Source organism: Bos taurus, chromosome 5 (assembly GCF_002263795.3).
Source record: "Bos taurus isolate L1 Dominette 01449 registration number 42190680 breed Hereford chromosome 5, ARS-UCD2.0, whole genome shotgun sequence".
Taxonomy (NCBI): domain Eukaryota; kingdom Metazoa; phylum Chordata; class Mammalia; order Artiodactyla; family Bovidae; genus Bos; species Bos taurus.
Window position 1 is genome coordinate 47156895 of NC_037332.1, and position 18584 is coordinate 47175478.

The 18584-nt window shown below is 40.1% G+C and overlaps 1 protein-coding gene across 1 annotated transcript in view; it reads left to right on the forward strand.

The window, feature by feature from the left end:
- The first annotated feature begins 9019 nt into the window (after positions 1–9019).
- The window catches only part of GRIP1 (glutamate receptor interacting protein 1), a 309369-nt gene continuing 299804 nt past the window's right edge, over positions 9020–18584 (forward strand). Inside the window, exon 1 of the mRNA XM_024992486.2 lies at positions 9020–9328. Within this exon, the coding sequence (XP_024848254.1) occupies positions 9274–9328 (55 nt within the window). The 5' untranslated portion in view covers positions 9020–9273. The remainder of the gene's footprint in view (positions 9329–18584) is intronic.

Here is an 18584-nt window from a genome sequence, read left to right on the forward strand (position 1 = left end):
AGCTCTGTTGAAGATGGAATTTCAAAGTTTTCTTGCCATCTGTCACTGCATATAGAAACTTTTAAACAGATGCATCCTGTTACTTTAGAGATGCATTATATCCTTGACAGGCGATAATTATGCTTGTTATCCCAGAATCTACTATCAGGATGAGTATATATTTACTACTTTCTTTACTCACAGAGTCAAGCCAAAGAGAGAATTCTTTTACATTTCAGCATCTTTTACTTTGCTTTTTCCTGTGTTACTCTTGCTGCCTCTGACTTCAGTGAAAAACTAGCTTGGTTGTGTGTTTCTTCATATTTGGAAAAGGACACGGTCTTTATGAATCATCTTGTCAGAAGCACCAGCAATAAATCTGAGATGTGTTCTGAAAAGGAGGGTACATGGTGCGTCTCTTTTTTTTTCATCTGCAAACAAGTAGTCTTCAGGAAACATGTTTGAAAGAATGTGAACTTAACAAAAGTTCAACTTGAGACTTTTTTTAAAAAGTGATTTGTTAACTTCATCTTTTTGTAGAAGAGCTTTAGAAATAGAATTGCTGATAAAAGAAGTCTACTAGAGGAGAAATCTCCCGGAATTTAGTTATTTAACACAAAATTTATTTAACATTGGCCATGTGCTATTCACACTTCTAGGTAATACAAAAAAACAGACCCAAAAAAACCCCACCCTCATTAAAAAAAAAAAACAAGAAGAAAATGTATCTCCAGGTACAGAAAGGCAGATTAATAAATAATTAAAATAATGTGTTAGATGGTGCTTGGATTTGGGAAAAAATAAAGCAATAGATTGGGTGTAGAGGGTATACTGAGAATAACCACTTTGTCCCGCAACAATTTCATTTCTTCCCTTATTCTAAGTTGGTTTCTGTGTATGTACCACTCCTTACCAGTAGACGTTTGGATTAGTTGTGTTTCTTGCCTTGTCAGTAACACATAAACTTATGAACACATCCTGGGGATGTGGGATATGAACATTCCTTTAAATCACTTTAGTCTGTGCTCCTACAGTTAGTCTTTTTACTTTAATAACTAGGACAAATTGGGAGAATAGCACTGGCACATATACACTGCCGTGTGTAAAATAGACAGCTAGTGGGAGGCTACTGTGTAGCACAGGGAGCTCCACTCAGTGCTCTGTGATGACCTAGATGCGTGGGATGAAGGGGGTGGCAGGGAGACTCAAAAGGGAGGGGATATGTGTATATATATAGCTGATTCATTCATTGTACAGCAGAAACTAACACAACATGGTAAAGCAATTACACTCCAATTAAAAAAGTAAAGAACTTCTCCCTATTGGATTTCCCACTTTTCTTTTCTTTATTCTTCAAATAATATATTAATACCTATCTTCCAGGTGATTATCCTCATTTTATACTTAAAGAAAGTAGACCAAAATCAGCCTGACCTCTTAAACACAATGCTATGTTAGGTAAGATCATCTCTAAAGCCAAAAACTGTCTGATTCTGTGTTCATTCAAATTAATGGTTTCTCTTCAGTTAAATTTTCCACCTCATTTCACAATCATTAGTCGTACACATGTAAATTGCTAGCTACCAATATTTGACATAACATGGGTTGCATGTTATCCTAATCATGAGATTATTTATATGAAAATCCCCTTTAATTTAAACCTAAAAAGAACAAAATTTGACTGGGACTACAAAACTTGAAGAGAAATCCTGCCCCCAAAGAACTATTGAACTGAAAATGTTAGTCACTCAGTCGTGTCCGACTCTTTGTGACCTCATGGACTGTAGCCCGCCAGGCTCCTCTGTCCATGGAATTCTACAAGCAAACATACTGGAGTGGGTAGCCATTCCCTTCTCCAGACCAGGGATTGAACCTGGGTCTCCTGAATTGCAAGCAGATTCTCCATAGTCTGAACCTCCAGGGAAGCCCCTAAAGAACTATTCAGTTATTAATAAAAATGAAAACAAATATTGGCCACTGATTCTGGGATAAGTTAGGAAGTATTCCCACATGGGGCCCAGTGCCCTAGTGCCCAGAACAAAACTATCGATAAATGTCTGTGAGAGAAAACTCCTGCATACAGTGACCATCCAGATTTGGACTAAGATGCCAGTCAATCAAAATAGGAATGTGTCAGGAGGGATTTTAAAGGTGGCCTTGAAAGGAGTGGACCGCTGAGGAAGAAGGTGGTGATGCCAGGACTTCATGGAGAAGGAGCAAACCCCTTGTTAGGGATAAAACTAAGGAGCTAGATCTGGTTCAAGTCTAGTTTGAGATAGTGATAAAGGGTGTCCATAGATCTTGGAGTCAAGGATCAGGGAAGTTGGTTTTGAAATAAGAGAGCAACTTGGGGCTCAAGATGGAGATTTGGTGTTAAAAGTTAGAGGTGATTACTAGAGTCCTGGGAGTAGGCAAAATGCTGAAGAAGAAGACCAAAATGCTCTGACAGAATGTGGGGGCATGAGAGCAAGAAAAGGCTGTGAGAGTTGAGGGGAAAAGATCACTTTGTGGTATTGTGATCTTGGAAGACTTTGTGGAAAATGGATTGTTTTAGCTGTGAATCCCCAGCCCATCTAGAGAAACTGGGCTCTGTAACCAACTACCAGATTACAAGATGGTATTCTCTACCAAATTCCTAGTGACTTATAAAACCTTTTACTTTCTGTGTTCAAGTCACTTTATATAAATAACACAATCATTAAAACAACCTAGAAGTGATTTTCACCACTTTACAAATGAGGGACAGAAAGGGAAAGAAATTTGCTCAAGGTCATACAGCCACTTAGTGGTAAAAGCAGGATTCACAGTCAGGCAATTTGATTCTAAAGCCTGGGCTTTTGGCCACTATACTGCCTTCTCTCTACATATGTGCATGCGTGCTAAGTCACTTCAGTCGTGTCCAGCTCTTTGCGACTCTATGGACTGTAGCCTGCCAGGCTCCTCTGTCCATGGGGATTCTCCAGAGAAGAATACTGGAGTGAGTCGCCCTGCCCTCCCCCAGAGGATCTTTCCAACCCAGGGATCGAACCCATACCTCCTGTGGCTACTGCATTGCAGGCTGACTCTTTACCACCGAATCACCAGGGAAGCTCTCTGTACATAATGCCCCAGTAAATAGTTGGGTTTAACCTGGGCTAAGGAGGATGCTTTCTGGCAGGTTTCCTCTTGTATGGCATTTCTCATTTTCTGTATATTCCGTGCTTTAACATTTTCCACCAGATGCTTTTAGCTGACGAATGTCAAAGGTCCTTACCCTAGTGGGAGCTTTCCTGGCCTTCTCATGTTAAGTGGAAGCGACCTTCTTCCCCTGGCACCAGGAAGGGCATTAGAGCCTGGACGACGGAAGCATGGAGTGTGGATTATACACTCTCTTTAGTATCACAACACTCCAGAGGCTCAGAGCCACTAAGTGCTTTTTAATCACCTCAGATTTGCAAGAGTATGTCCTAATGACACTTCCTAAAGGGCATCATTACTTCTATAAAAATGTTTTCTCATAAAATATTTGTTAAAAATGCCTAATAAATCCTGTCTTGGGCAATTACACCCTCTGCACTGCTGTCAGCAAATTAGGTCTCATTCTTCCTTCTTCTCACAGTAGCCCTTAGCTGCAGCAGGGCGGTGGCACCTTCTGTGTGCATCCAGGTCCTATTATTTGGGTTTATGTTGACACACTCCATGAATTAAGTGGCAAGCAGTGGTCACAGGCTTCTAACATGTTTGAGGCTCATCGTTGATTTTTTTTTTTAATTTATTGTGGTAAAAGTCATATAATATAAAACATACTATTTTAACCGTATTTAACTGTCCAGTTTAGTGGCACTAAGTACATTCACATTGTTGTACAGCTCTCCCAAATGTTTCACCTTCCCAAATTGAAACTCTGTTCTCATTAAACCTGAATTCTCTCTTATCCTTCCCTACCCCACCCCCAGCCCCTGGCATCTACCAGTGTACTTTCTGACTCTATGAATTTGACTATTCTAGGTACCTCGTGTAAGTGGAATCAAACAAATCAAAGTATTTGTCTGTACCCAATATATGTTGGAATGCATTTTTAAGATTAACTTAGTATATGTCCTACAAACATGTTGTACCTTTTCCCCCCTCTGTGCTATACAATAGGTTCTCATTAGTTATCTATGGCAGCAGATTATAATTAGTCAGTGAGATTGACCATAAGAAGCTAAAAAGGGAGTTGTGGCCACATTTTAAGACCTCCATGAAAACTGTGCTCTAAGATACCCTGAACACTTGGAAATGCCTAATAGTTATTAATTGTGATGGAAAAAAATCAGTGTATTCTGCTGCTGCTGCTAAGTCGCTCCAGTCATGTCCGACTCTGTGCGACCCCAGAGACGGCAGCCCACCAGGCTTCCCCGTCCCTGGGATTCTCCAGGCAAGAACACTGGAGTGGGTTGCCATTTCCTTCTCCAATGCATGAAAGTGAAAAGTGAAAGTGAAGTCGCTCAGTCGTGTCCGACTCTAGCGACCCCATGGACTGCAGCCCACCAGGCTCCTCCGTCCATGGGATTTTCCAGGCAAAAGTACTGGAGTGGGATGCCATTGCCTTCTCCAATCAGTGTATTCAGTACTAGCCAATTCAGGATGTCCTGTGCTGTTTAAATAATGACCTAAACATGCTTACCATTTTGAAGTGAAATAATCAAATGAAATCTATCAAGTGTGTTTTGTAACAGAGTGTGTTACGAAATAAATTGAAACGAAGAAGGTACAAATTATTTCAGTACTTTAGTCAAATTGACTCTAATGAAGTAAAATAGTGTGGTATTTATTTGTGGAGTTAACCCCATTGTTATGTTCTTTATTTTTTAAATGAGTTCCCCAGGTGTAGATATATGGCAGGAAATTTATGTTTTATGATGATTCTTTCTTGCTAAGAATCAGAATCTGCAAACAGCAGTGTTTATTCTTGGAGTGGAGATACTATATAGAAGAATGAATTTAATGGAGAAAAATTAAAGAGATGAAAAAATTAGCAGAATAAGATTTGTGTGTGTGTGTGTGAATGGCGAGTTGTTCCCACCTACCAATGGTGCTGTGGAATGGTTTTGAGAAGATCTTGGAATGCTTGAGCCAGTGTGAAAGGTTACTTTGTCCTCACTTCCCTCCCCTATCCTAGGATAAAATTGATATCACACTGTCATTGGCAGTGATATTCATGATATTTAAAAACGAGCATGACAAAGACAGCAACCAGTCTAGATGGACAGACTGTCCAGTCACAAGGGACTCCTGTGGTAAAGGCTTGGTGTGAATCCCGGGAAGTACTTGTCTTAACTGCCTCTGGTTTCTGGTTCCTTCTAGTCTCTGTGGCTCTGGACACATCACCTGTGCTTCAGAGGGGTGTGGGCACAGGTGGGGGAGAAGGGGAGGTGGAAGAAGTGATGGACTTTAGATTAGCCTTCTAGTGTAAAATGTAATTGCACTTCAGTTCAGGTCAGTTCAGTCACTCAGTCGTGTCTGACTCTTTGCGACCCCAGGCCTCCCTGTCCATCATCAACTCCTGGAGTTCACTCAGACTCACGTTCATTGAGTCAGTGATGCCATCCAGCCATCTCATCCTCTGTCGTCCCCTTCTCCTCCTGCCCCCAATCCCTCCCAGCAGCAGAGTCTTTTCCAATGAGTCAACTCTTCGCATGAGGTGGACAAAGTACTGGAGCGTCAGCTTCAGCATCAGTCCTTCCAAAGAAATCCCAGGGCTGATCTCCTTCAGAATGGACTGGTTGGATCTCCTTGCAGTCCAAGAGACTCTCAAGAGTCTTCTCCAACACCACAGTTCAAAAGCATCAATTCTTCGGCGCTCAGCTTTCTTCACAGTCCAACTCTTGCACCCATATATGACCACTGGAAAAATCATAGCCTTGACTAGACGAACCTTTGTTGGCAAAGTAATGTCTCTGCTTTTGTTGTAATTGCACTTAAAAGTTCTCTATTAATTGAATTGTAACCCCTGTAATAGGGATCACATTTTCTATCAATGCAAAAGGGACACAGTGAAAAAGCAAAGAGTAGAAGGCAGATTCATCCAGATTGAAAAGTCTTGGATTCCTTCCTTTTCTTTACCACTTGCTAGCTGAGTGACTGTGATGAAAAATGCTTTCTCTGAGAACTAGGTTCCTTATCTGGAACAAAAACCTGTAACAGAGTTGCTGTAATGATACATTATGTGTAGGTGTACTTAGTAATCTGTTTTTTATATATATAAGAATTATCATTCTAAGATAATAATCAACCCTGAATCCAGCAAGCTCGTATTTTCATATATTGAGTTTTTTTTCCAAAAAAAAAGGAGTAAACGTCATGAAGCAACTCTTCGGCAGATCACCTTGGAACTTAATCAGAGATATATTTTGTATAATTTTTCCTGATTTTGTATTTCCATAGTCCTCACTTGTTGACCCTCTAAGAGCATGTTGACCCTCTAAAAGTCACCATAAGGACTGCGATTGATTAAGGGGCTCCAGAGACACCTGCTGACATTAGTCTGTGACTGAGAAAGGGAGGTTTCTCCACCCCAGCGGTGGCTTGTGGCAGGAGGCTATGATCTAGTTCTACCAGCTGCCTTGAACCTCTTGGGACCTTTGCATGCAGGTCAGTAAATTTAGAGACTGAAAAAAAAATTAAAAATTCACACTAATGGGAGGCATTTTGCCAGCATTTGTTCAGGATCTGAGGCTGGATTCAAAGTAGCTGACAGGTGAAGGAGGGACTTAGGGCAAGTAGACTGAGCTGGGAATGGCTCCCAGGGAAATCTCTGAGGACTAGAGACGCCACCCATGGAAGAAAACACATGGCAGATCCCTTCATTCCCTGACAAAGCCTTCCTCCAGGATGGCTGTATTTCTGTAAGACTCCTAGAGCTTTGAGCATGAGCTCAGCAGGATTAGCAAGCACGATATACAAAGAGAAAAAAAAAAACAAACCCTAATTTGAGCCCTGTGTATGCTAGTCGCTCAGTCTGTGTCTGACTCTTTGTGACTCTGTGGACGGTAGCCTGACAGGCTTCTCTGTGCATAGAATTTTCCAGGCAAGAATACTAGAGTGGATTGCCATTTCCTTCTCCAGGGAATCTTCCAGACCCAGGAATCGAACCTGTGCCTCTTACATCTCCTGCGTTGGTATTGGCCAGCACATTCTTTACCACTAGCGCCACCTAGGAAGCCGTTTATGGCTCTAGGATGGGTTATTTCTCCTGCCAGAAAACAATGTTTTAGCAGTTCCGAAGATCTTTCAAGGGCCAGAGCCCAGAGCCTTAAAAAAAAAAAAAATTGAACATTCTAGTAAAAGAGGAAATATTTGATTATTTTAGCCTGAAGGAAAAAGCAAATTAGATCTGAGTAGGCATAATAGCAGGGGGCAAGAGATTTCTGAGTTTTATTTGAATAGACATTAATAAAATGGGCTGGAGTGGTGATGTTCCACTGCCAAGGTTTTACTAATGTTATTTGACGGCTGCATATTCTGAGTGCCTGGCTTTGAAGAGACAAATTTGGGGAGGGATCTTTTTAAAGAGCTAACTATAAATGTTTATCTCATTTTCACTAATAACCCAGTTCTCTACCACTAAGGTACATCTCTATTTAAAGAAAAAATAATCAAAGAGGCTAAACTATTACTAGGGAATGACCTAATAGAGGCAAAAATGAGATGGGTTGAAGTTCAAAAACAGATTTATGCTCATTGGAACAGTTATAAAAATTTGATTCTGCAATACAATCCATTTAATATACTTTCCTATTGATTAGTGGTGGCTGACTGCTCTAGCTAGACCATCCTTGGTAAAAGACTTTCAAAGACCTTTAAAGTAGGTGCTTATAACATTAAACTAGTCTACTGGATGCCCAGTAGGAAGCATACACATTTCAGTTTCAGTTGGTTGAAACTGACTTATTATGGCATTTATGAATGGAGAGGAAAAAGCTCTGTCTTTCAATTTGGATTATTGGGAGTTATTTTAGAAACCAGCTTGAAAGTGTTTTTTTTTTTTTTTTTTAAAGCAGCTCTAGAGTAGAGAATAAGACTGCATGAATAATTTATATAGTTTTAGAAATACTAATCAAATAGTTTGGGCAGTGATATATCTTTTTGTTTTGACTAATTGACTGAGTTCCTGGCCAGCTATGATTTTTTTCCCTTTATTTTCTGAATGTTCATCGAGGTTCTTGAATTAAAATTCCATACCAAATGTTAGTTTGTATTGACTGTATAGTGAGTAGGCTGGTGCTGGCAGAGGATGAACTGTGCTCCGCCTTCTTGTCATTTTGTGAATGGGTCTGTTCATTTGCTCTGCACTCCACTGAAGCAGATACTCCCCAATATCTTCTCTGTCACTAGACTGTTTTATTTGCATAACGAGAAGAATGGGCTTGGGGGAGGGTTGTTTGGCAAATGGGATAATAAGGTACTTTAAAAATAGAAATACTTGGCCTTGTTTCCTTTTGTTCTTGGTATCTTTAGAAACTATCTTGACTGCGTTGCTCTCCAGCCAAGTCCTTTTTTGGAAAGCGTGATTAACGGGGCTGGAACTCCATCTGCCTGGCGATTGCCTTGTATGAGCCCTTCTTGCATTTCCTCTCTCCATCTAAGCTGGCTTGACCCTCGTAGATTAGTAAAGTGCCACATAGTTCTTTCTTTCTGACTCTGTCACAGGGCTGCTGCTCTTCTGTAGGCAGAAATACTACTCTCTACTGCATCCCAGAGATGGACTGCCTCCTTCCTTTGCGTTTCTTTTTTGTTGTTAAAAGAACATAGTATATGAAACATACGTTTCACCCTAAAGTAAGAGTGCAAGCATTTTACTTGCCTTTCCAGTTACATGACACCCCCTAAGCACACTGACTTGATGCTGAGCCGGAAAGGGAAGGGAGTTAGGGGATGAACTGGCTGGAAAACAGAGCCCTTTGCCTAAAACTGTAGGCATTGCTCAGTGTTGAGTATTAGATTTATGGCATGGCTCCTCTCCCCGCGTCGTCCCTGCTTTCTACAATTTGGTGCTTTGTTGCTATCGAAACAGCCTCACTTTCTAAGCCATTGTGATGGTGCAAGGAGGGAGGAGGCTGTGGCGGGCAGGGGTGCTCGGAGTTGTGAATGACACAGCTTTGCCAGATGACATGTAGGGGACCTCTGCATCAGCCAAGAGGAATTAAGCTTTGTCACTCCCCGCTGGGACTACCTTTCTCCTGGTATGTGCGCAAGGAATTCATATGCTGCTGCTGCAGCCACCAGAGCACAGCCCTGAGTACTCTTTTCCACGGCAAGCAGTGAGCAAGAATGATAGCTGTCTCTTTTAAATGCCGTTGTCAAATTCTGAGGCGACTTACTAAAGGTACTGTGATTTCCTTGCTATTCACTCCTCAAGTCCGTTGCAGTAGCTTAATAAACTCAGGTTAATGGGTTTTGTTTTTATTTTTACTTTCAAATATAACTGCCTTTACAATTGATTGTCAGGCAACAAAGAACTCTGAAATATGTACAGATAGACAGACATGGACAGGTAGACTGGGCTTTGCTTTCTGTTCTTAGATCCTGATTGTGTTCATGCTGAAATCATGAACCCAACTGGTGTATGTACGTGTGTGTGTATGTGGGTTTTTTTCATAGTGACTTCATTCATTGCTGAAAAGAAAATGTGTTTGTGTCCGGTGCTGAAGTTATCATGGGAACCTGTCATTTTGCATGCTGATTAACTGGGCATGAGAATTCACGTGTGTGTTACTGTCCTTTCCATGACACATGTGCTAAATGCGGCTGGCAGCTTCAGGACCCGCACAGCTGGCGAATTCACAGAATCATTGTTTATTCTGTTAATTTCCAACATATCATGAGCCTTTTCCCAGGACAGCTTTATTATTTTTTTTTTTTTTAGAATTTCATGTTCAGAAATGTAGGTAATTTAAAATACTTTGATCCTATGTGCTATTTGAAGAAGTTTATTTGAAAGTAAAAAACCATTGCTTTGTATCCTCTCTTCAAGAATTCCTGGCTTGTGATTGTCTTTCTTAGAACTCTAAAATATTAATTACATCTCTCCGTAATATTTTAAATATGCTTTTCTTTGAAATCACTCTCTCTGTGTCAGCTCATTTACTTTGTGTGAATTCTTTTGCAAACTTAGTGAATGTTGATTTTAAAAATCTTGCCTTAGGTACAGATAGAGATGTGAGCCTTTTTGCCTTATTTCCTTTAGATAGAATCTTCTTTAGAGAGAATTTATTATTTGAAAAAACTTCACTGATTAAAAGTGTGTATCTGCAAATGCCTTTCTTTTTCAGCATGTAACATAAGAGTACTGTCAAGTAATTAATGGATGTAATTATGCTCTAGGAACTCTGAACCTATAAATATGTTAATGGATGCTATTTCTATCAGTTTAGCTTGACATATCAGAGTTCTTTGATCACCAGCAGTGCAGCTAAAAATGCAATTAATATTTTATTTGGCAGAAGAATGAGCACAAAGCAAATAGTGAGAAATAGGTCTTGAGTCAATACCAGGAAAGAGAATGAATACTACTGGATTCATTTGCAAGTTGTTTGGATAGCAGAGCAAGTCCTTTAAAAGGTACTTTGGGGAAAATATAGGAAAGACTATCCATTTTAAATTAGGCTGTTAGCATGGGGTAGTAAATTCTGTTCTGACTTTAGGCACTTGGTACAAATGTGCCATTTCTGTTTATGAAAAACTTAAAAGACTATCTTTTATATGATGGTTTGGGCTAGGACCAAGCTCTCTTATTCTAAAATAAGCTCTCTTATTCTAAAAAGTTCTTTTCTTGGCTGATTTCAGCATTTACTCATCTTGATGTTGAGAAGTTGATGCCTTCATTACATTATAATCATGAAACAATTGGTATTTTCTATTCATGTATATTGGAGATTCTTTTACAAATCCTATATACCAGGATGAACCTAAGCAATTTTTAGTGCTTACAAATATTTTTAAACTTTGTCCAGTTTCCTATGTCTTACAGAAGCATTGATCTCCATTCATGAAAGGAGATTTAAATGTTTACTAAGAGAGTTGCTAGAAATCTAGATAAATGAGGCAAGGATTGATACTTCTTTGCAGTTGCTATTTCCCTTTTTTCCCCCCAAATCTTTGTGTCTGCTGTTTTCTTTTTGGCATTTGGCTGAACACTGCCAATTGACTAGTGAAACAAAATCTCTATGTGGAGTCAATTTGCTGTTATTTGTATCCTTTGGGCATTTACCTGGATGTTCAAGTAACATACCACCTACCTCATCATCTCCTTATCATCCTGTCAAAGTTCAAGTCCGTCAGTGATACCTGTTGTTCCAAACGGATGCATTGAGTTCCAGCAACCCGTCCCTACCTATCCTGCTATTTTTCTTAGGCTGTAGTAATGCAACCAAGAACTATATGTAATTATAATCTTAAATGACCCTTCTTTGTTTTTTGGGGGTGGATGCAGGAGTAGCGTGTGGATATATATTGAATGATGTTTCTTTCCTGCCTTGTCTCCCCACACAGCTCCCACACCCTCACCCTCAACCCCCAAACACACATATTTCTTTATACCCACTGAAGGTTGCACCTAATCCACCTCCTCCAGATATTTACCCTTTGCCTTGCAACTTGTCTGTTAAAAGGAATCAGATTCGCCTAGTTCACAGTGGTAGGATTTTCAAATTTTCTGTGAATTTTTGGCAAATGCTTTCAGTTCTTTATTGAACCCCTTGTGACTAGAACCTCACCCAGCTCCTAGGTGGGTCAGTGAAGATTTGCTCTGTGTTTCTGAAACTACCTTGCAATTTGTGGTTGATGCCACACACTAGAAAAAACAATGTGGTAATTATAGTATCTTTTAAATTTTCTTGAAGAAAAAAGGATGCAATTAAAGGCACTATTTTCTACACATGCATACATTCTTAATATTTTACTTGTGTTCTAGATTTCTTCAGGCATCCATCTATTATCCATTAAACAAGTATCTATTGAGTATCTACCGTGTGTGCCAGGCACTGCCATTTTGGGCACTAAAATCCTGGGCTGGGCCACTTTATAAGGGTAGAAAGCATTTTTAAATCAATATATTTTTAACAATAAATAAATTGTTCTTTTCTGTGAAATGATTTTCTATAAAATATACATTTACAGGCAAATCCTTTGATCATCCTGCATAGAAGCATGACCCACAGGTTTATGGCACAACTTACTTTAGGTGAACTTAGTACTTTTCAGACTTGGGAATTGAGTCTGTTTTCTTATTAAGGCTTCAGGTGACTGTTTTGCTTTGTTTGCCTTATGGGCCTCCTCCTAAGGTAGCTCAAGAGCAGGAACATTTAAAAAAATAATAAAAATAAAAGAACAAGAAAATAATCTTTTTTCAAAAGCCTGCCCCTGCCATTAAGATAGGAACTTTGGATCATGAAGAGACTAAAACTGTCCAAAGTGTTCTTTTATGTCTAATATTGAAATCTAGAGAAGAGATGCTGTCTTCTGCCTCTGTTTTCCCTCCACACTGAGACTGCCTACTGATTACTCAGCCTTGGAGCCAAATCCAAAAATAACATTTTCTCAGCTTTCCAGCCACACCTGACAAAGGACTTTTCTCAGGCAAGTAGATCCAGGCTTCTTGGCACCTATCTTCACAACTGCTTACCTTTGTGACTCCTGCTTTCTTTGCCAGGGGCTACATACAGTACCTTAAGAGAAGTGAACGTGTTCTTGGAGAAGGGAATATATTTGCACAGCTTCTGCAACCTTTTTTCTTTTTCTCAGGTCATGACTGTATCCTTTCCTTCTCCTTGAAATGGGTTGGCCTCCTAGGGCTTCCCTGGTGGCTCAGATGGTAAAGAATCTGCCTGCAATGCAGGCAACCCAGGTTCAACCCCTGGGTCAGGAGGATCCCCTGGAGAAGGGAATGACTACCCACCCCAGGGTTCTTGCCTAGAGAATCCCATGGACAGAGGAGCCTGGCTGGGCTACAGTCCATGGGCTCACAAAGAGTCAGACATGACTGAGTGACTAACACTGTCACTTTTTCACTTTCTTTAGGCAAAGAACCATTTTCTGTAGCGATGACTGCTGTGACCCTGTTTCTTTCTGAGGTGCCACTGTTTTTAGTTCGGAGATCAGAGCTTCAGTGCTCCACAGGCAATGGCATTTTTCTTCACACGTTTTCTTCTGTCTGCTAAAGTCAACATCAGCCAACACATGTTTACTGATGCTCCACAGGGAACATCTGGCTCTGGTCACCTTTCGTTTTCAGTCTCCATTCACTTTATGTCCTCATCTTCTCTCTCCTGGCTCAGGTCTCATGTCCCAAAATCTCTGCCTTCCCTTTAGTGTAGATGTCGAGATCATTCACCATAGCTGGCCTGAGTGTCATTTTATGTTCTACTTGCCTCCTCTTCCTCTCTCGTCCCAGACATGCATATGGCCTAGAATAAAGTGAACTTTCCCTGTCCCTTTCCCATCAGCTTGCTCCAGGCAGCTCCATTGGCCTGAGTCCCAGTGGGGTGTCTGAGCTTGTGGCTGGCACCCCACTGCCCCCTGCTGTGCACACTTTCTTTCTCCTTCTTGATTTCTGCCCCAACCCAGTAGCCTTTCATCTCTTCTCCTGCCTGAGCGCTCCTGGGCCTGACTTGATCCACTGGCACCAAACAGAATTTAAAGGCTCTTCCTCTCAGTCTTTGCTCCTTATACTTCCTCCAGTCATGGAATCATCGTGCTTGAAAGGGAAGGTCAGACATTCATCTAGGACTTGTCTTCTGAGGGAAGTGAAACCATCTTAGACAGCCAGCAATCTTCTTAATTCTCTCCAAGATGAACAATCTCACCCTGTCTGGTAATCTTTCAGAGGACTATTCATGTGACCTCTGAGTCTTTTTAAACTCTTCGACACTCATCCAGTGTTTAAAACTTTCTCTGTTCAGAAATTCATCTTCTATGTGTAATCTCCATCAACTTCAACAATACATTGAATTATTTTTGGTTTTAATGGAAGAGGAAAAATATTTCCTGTGCTCCCTTCTGCAATATTCTTTTAATCTAAAGATTCTGTATCAGCCATTGACTTCAGTGTCATTGTTCTGAGTGTGATTGCTCTTCTTTTGATGTCTTCAAATTTTCTGCTCAGGTCCCTCTGCACTTTGCCATCTGTCTGTGTCTCATCTCCCAGCTCCTCCAGCATTCTCCTCTGATGGCTCCTTATCCACTCTATGATATGATTCAGAATTGATTATCATCTGGGTTAAGAATGCTCTCTCTCCTGAACCTTATTTCTCCCATCTCCCCATCCTCATTTCTCCTGCTAACCCGCACTGGCCTCCTCTGTCAGATCCTGCCATCTGGAACAGCTTGACTGTCTCTCTCTCTCTACCTCATTAACTTTCCATCCCTTTTCACATCTCACCTGAAAATGTATCTTTTCTCCTTGGCCTCTATCTCTTAATTTCATACCATCAAAGCTGGTTTGCTCATTCATCATTCCAGCCTATACATTTTTAAAAGTTCCATGCCCTTCAAAGTTGTTGCACAAAATCAGATTGCCTCATTTTGTTGAATTGTCATCTGTTGCTAGGGCACAGGGCATATTTCTCTCACAAGTGGGGAGACCCCAGTTGAATAGGACAATTCTTCCACCAGTGCTCTGAGGGAGTTTACATGGAACAGCCGCTTGGATCGTCTTATTCCTCATGCTCTGAATCTTTTCTTTTGTAAAACTGGCTAGACTTATCATAGTTGCAGGTTTATTTCTTTCCCACTTTCTGGATGAAAATTGCATACTAGAAATTCTTTTTCTCCTTCCAGGAGTCACCCATCCTTATGATGGAGTAACTGGTCATCATACAACCTCCTGTGAAGAAGAAGAAGTCCAGACCCTTCTGATATGATCATGTGTGTTCAGGAAGGAAAAATTGGTTCATTACTGGGGAAAGGAAATCCAATTTAGAATAGACATTCTCACTTTGAGAAAATGAGACCCAATATTTTTTCTTGGCCCCTCTTTTTCTAATGTAGGAGGAGATGGGAGCCATATACCTAGTCACCTAAAATATTAACAGAAAATCAACCAAGGTAACACACCACTAATCCCTCAACATTCAATATAGGGACAATAGAGTTGACTTGGAAGTGGGAAGACCTGTGACCCTGATTCAGCTCTTCTATTTTTTGTCTGTGTGGCAGGAAAAAAAAAAAAAAGAACTGAACCTCCTCAGTGAATCTGTTTCCTCATCTATAAATTAAAAGTCATATGTTAGCCATAAGAAAATTGTTTAATTTTCTACTGCTAATTGATTTTGAAATTTTGTCTTAGTAAATTCACTTTTTTCTTGCAGAAAACATAATTTAGTTTATTTGAGAAAAGGCAAATATGTATTCTGAAAATTTCTAGGAATATAAGGGAGAAGTCAATGTTTAGATTCTTCTTTTCGTCTCTTTTATTTAGTTTCTTGGCATTATTCTGCTCATATACACGAGAATTATATGTTCACCTAAAAATTAATCATCTTTGCCTTATTAAACCTACAGAAGAAAATATATGGTTGCAAAATTTCTTTGGCAATTACTTTATTAAAGTTTCAATACCTCATATATCTCAAAAAAAGCCATGCACATTTAGCTTCTTGAAGGATGTTACTTCACTTTCCAAACGCAGAGAAACTTTGACCTTGCCATTACAAAAGCAGTTGAAACAGAATGGTCTCATATTTCTCAAGTCAATGGTGACCACCTAAATTCAGACAAAGCTTCTCTGGCTATTAGAAAATGAGAAAGATTTGTTATATTAATTACTATTATTAATTCTTATTAATAATTCAAACTAGGTTACTAATAGCTGAACATATGAAGGAAAGCACAGTAACTGAAATTCATATGGAGTAAATTTTCTACCTAATTTTCAAAGCGAAGATGAATTAGGAGGAAAAGTAAAACCTAATATTGTCACTTAAAATATGTTGCCAGTGTTATAATAGGGGCGTGCATGGCAAGTTAATTTATAATTTATTCTGTTCTATGTGCTTTTTAATAAGAGTTTAAGATATACTGTCTATGAACACATATTTTTGCCAACATTTACTTCTGAATATTCTACCCACTTGTGCATTATTAGCACACCATTTCCATAAGAAAATATTATTGACTCACTCTAACGAACGATGGTAATAGGTATCTTTAAAGAATGTTTTTGTACCATTTTTCCAATTTTTTAGATTCCACATATAAATGATATATATTTGTCTTTCTCTGTCTGGCTTACCTCACTTAGTATGATAATCTCTTAATCTATCTGTGCTGTTGCAAATGACATTATTTCATTTTTTTATGGCTAATAGTCCATTGTATACAATGAATATACCACATCTTCCTTATCCATTCATCTGTTGATGGATATTTAGGTGGCTTCCTTGTCTTGAAGTCGCTCAGTCGTGTCTGACTCTTTGCGACCCCGTGGACTGTAACCTACCAGGCTCCTCCGTCCATGGGATTCTCCAGGCAAGAATACTGGAGTGGGTTGCCATTTCCTTCTCCAGGGGATCTTCCCAACCCAGGGATTGAACCCGGATCTCCCGCCTTGCAGGCAGACGCTTTAACCTCTGAGCCACCAGGGAAGCACTGCAGTGTACATTAGGGTGCATGTATCTTTTTGAATTATATTTTTCACTAAATATATGCCTAGAAGTGTGAATGTCAAATCAAATGACACAAATGAAATTATATACAAAACAAAAATAGACCCACAGACATAGGAAATAAACTTATGGTTACCAAAGGGGAAGAGGAGGGAGGAATATGTTAGGAATTGAATAATAACATATACATAGCATTATATGTAAAATAGATAACCAACAAGGACCTAACTATATAGCACAGGGAACTATACACAATATTTCATAAAAACCTATAAGGAAAAAGAATCTGGAAAAAAGATGTTTATTTATGTATAACTGAATCACTTTGCTGTATGCTTGAAACTAACACAACTTTGTAAATCAGCTATACTTCAATTAAAAAACGAAAGAGGAATTAGAGATGGCGGGAAAAAAAAAGAATTTCTCTTGTATTCTAAATTGTTGCCTTAGTATATTTTCACTTTAAAATCTCCTGACACATATCTCCTGAGAAACTGTTTAGGATCCATATACCCCACATTTGTTCTCAAAGGCATTTTAAAGCTAACAAAGGTGGCAGAAATGTGTTTGGAATGCATCCCCCATATATGTTCTCAAAGACAGAAAGTAAAACAGTGAGGAAAGCAGCATTTATGTGCCATAACATCCAAAAAGCAAAGCAAGGATAATATTTCAAACAGGGGGAGAGAGAGCAGCGTTTGTTGAGAAAGAGAGTAACAGATGAACAGCCATTCAGCTTTGTAAGTGGGTGGTTGCTGACCTTTGAGCGAACAATTTCAGCAGAGTAATGAAGTCCACACTGGATTATAAGGGTTTCAGGCACCCTCAAAGACTGTGAGTACCCGCCACTCTTCAAAGGGGCACAGTGAAAGCTAGGCTGCAGCTGGGCAGCAGCCTCTGGTAGTGGAAGCTGAGGCCATAGGGAATACAGAAGGGTATGATGAGATAGAGATGTGAACATTTTTTTTTTATTTTAAAGGAAAGAGCCAGGAGAGAGGTGAAACTTGAAGATGCAGATCAGAGGAGAGAGGATTCCAGAGCAAGGCAAGGCAAGTTGAGAGGAGGGAGTGAGAGCCACACGCAGGTGGAGGATACAGATGGAGGCCCCAGACTGGGCCAGCGAGAGGAATGAATGCCTCTGTCATAGAGATGGTGCAGCACGGGAAGAAAGCTTTTGAGGTAGACACTAAGGAAATTAACCTAACTCGACTTTCTTAATAAATTAGAAGGGGATTTGAAAAATTAATGTTCTTATGAGCTCCCAGTTCAGGGGTTTCTGAATTTGTCTCTGCCTTGGAATCACCTGGGAGCTTAAAAAATAATGACACCTGCATCAACCCCAGAGTGTGTGATTTAATTGACTGGAGATGTGGTCTCTGCTTAGGAATTTTTCAAGATTCCCCAGGTGACCCTACTGTGCAGGTGATTTGGGAGCCACCAGCCTAACCATTTAGGCAGCTCCATAGGGACATCATGCTGGTCCTCGGGAATCAAACATGCTTTCACCAAAGACAAACCTGGGGTTTTGTTCAGCTGCTGGGAGGGAGATACTGAGCAGATTCCCATTCCTGTGATTTTGAAGGCAGAGCCTATCTGAAATGGAAGTGGAGCCAAAAAGAAAGAGATAGGTCCCAGCGTCATCACCTGAGCCTCTCTACTCAAGAACTGCCTTAAGTAAGGTCTGAGCTCTACCCTAGACTTCTTCCCTTACATTGTTGTTTAGTCACTAAGTTGTGACCCTATGGACTGCAGCCCGCCAGGCTCTTCTGTCCATGGAGTTTTTCCAGGCCAGAATACTGGAGTGGATTGCCATTTCCTTCTCCAGAGGATCTTCCTGACCCAGAGATCCACCCTGCGTCTCCTACATTGGCAGGCATATTCTTTACCACTGAGCCACCAGGGAAGCCCCTTCTTACATTATACTAACCAATAATTTTCCCCAATACCTGAGCTAATTACAGCCAGGTTTTTTTTCAGTCA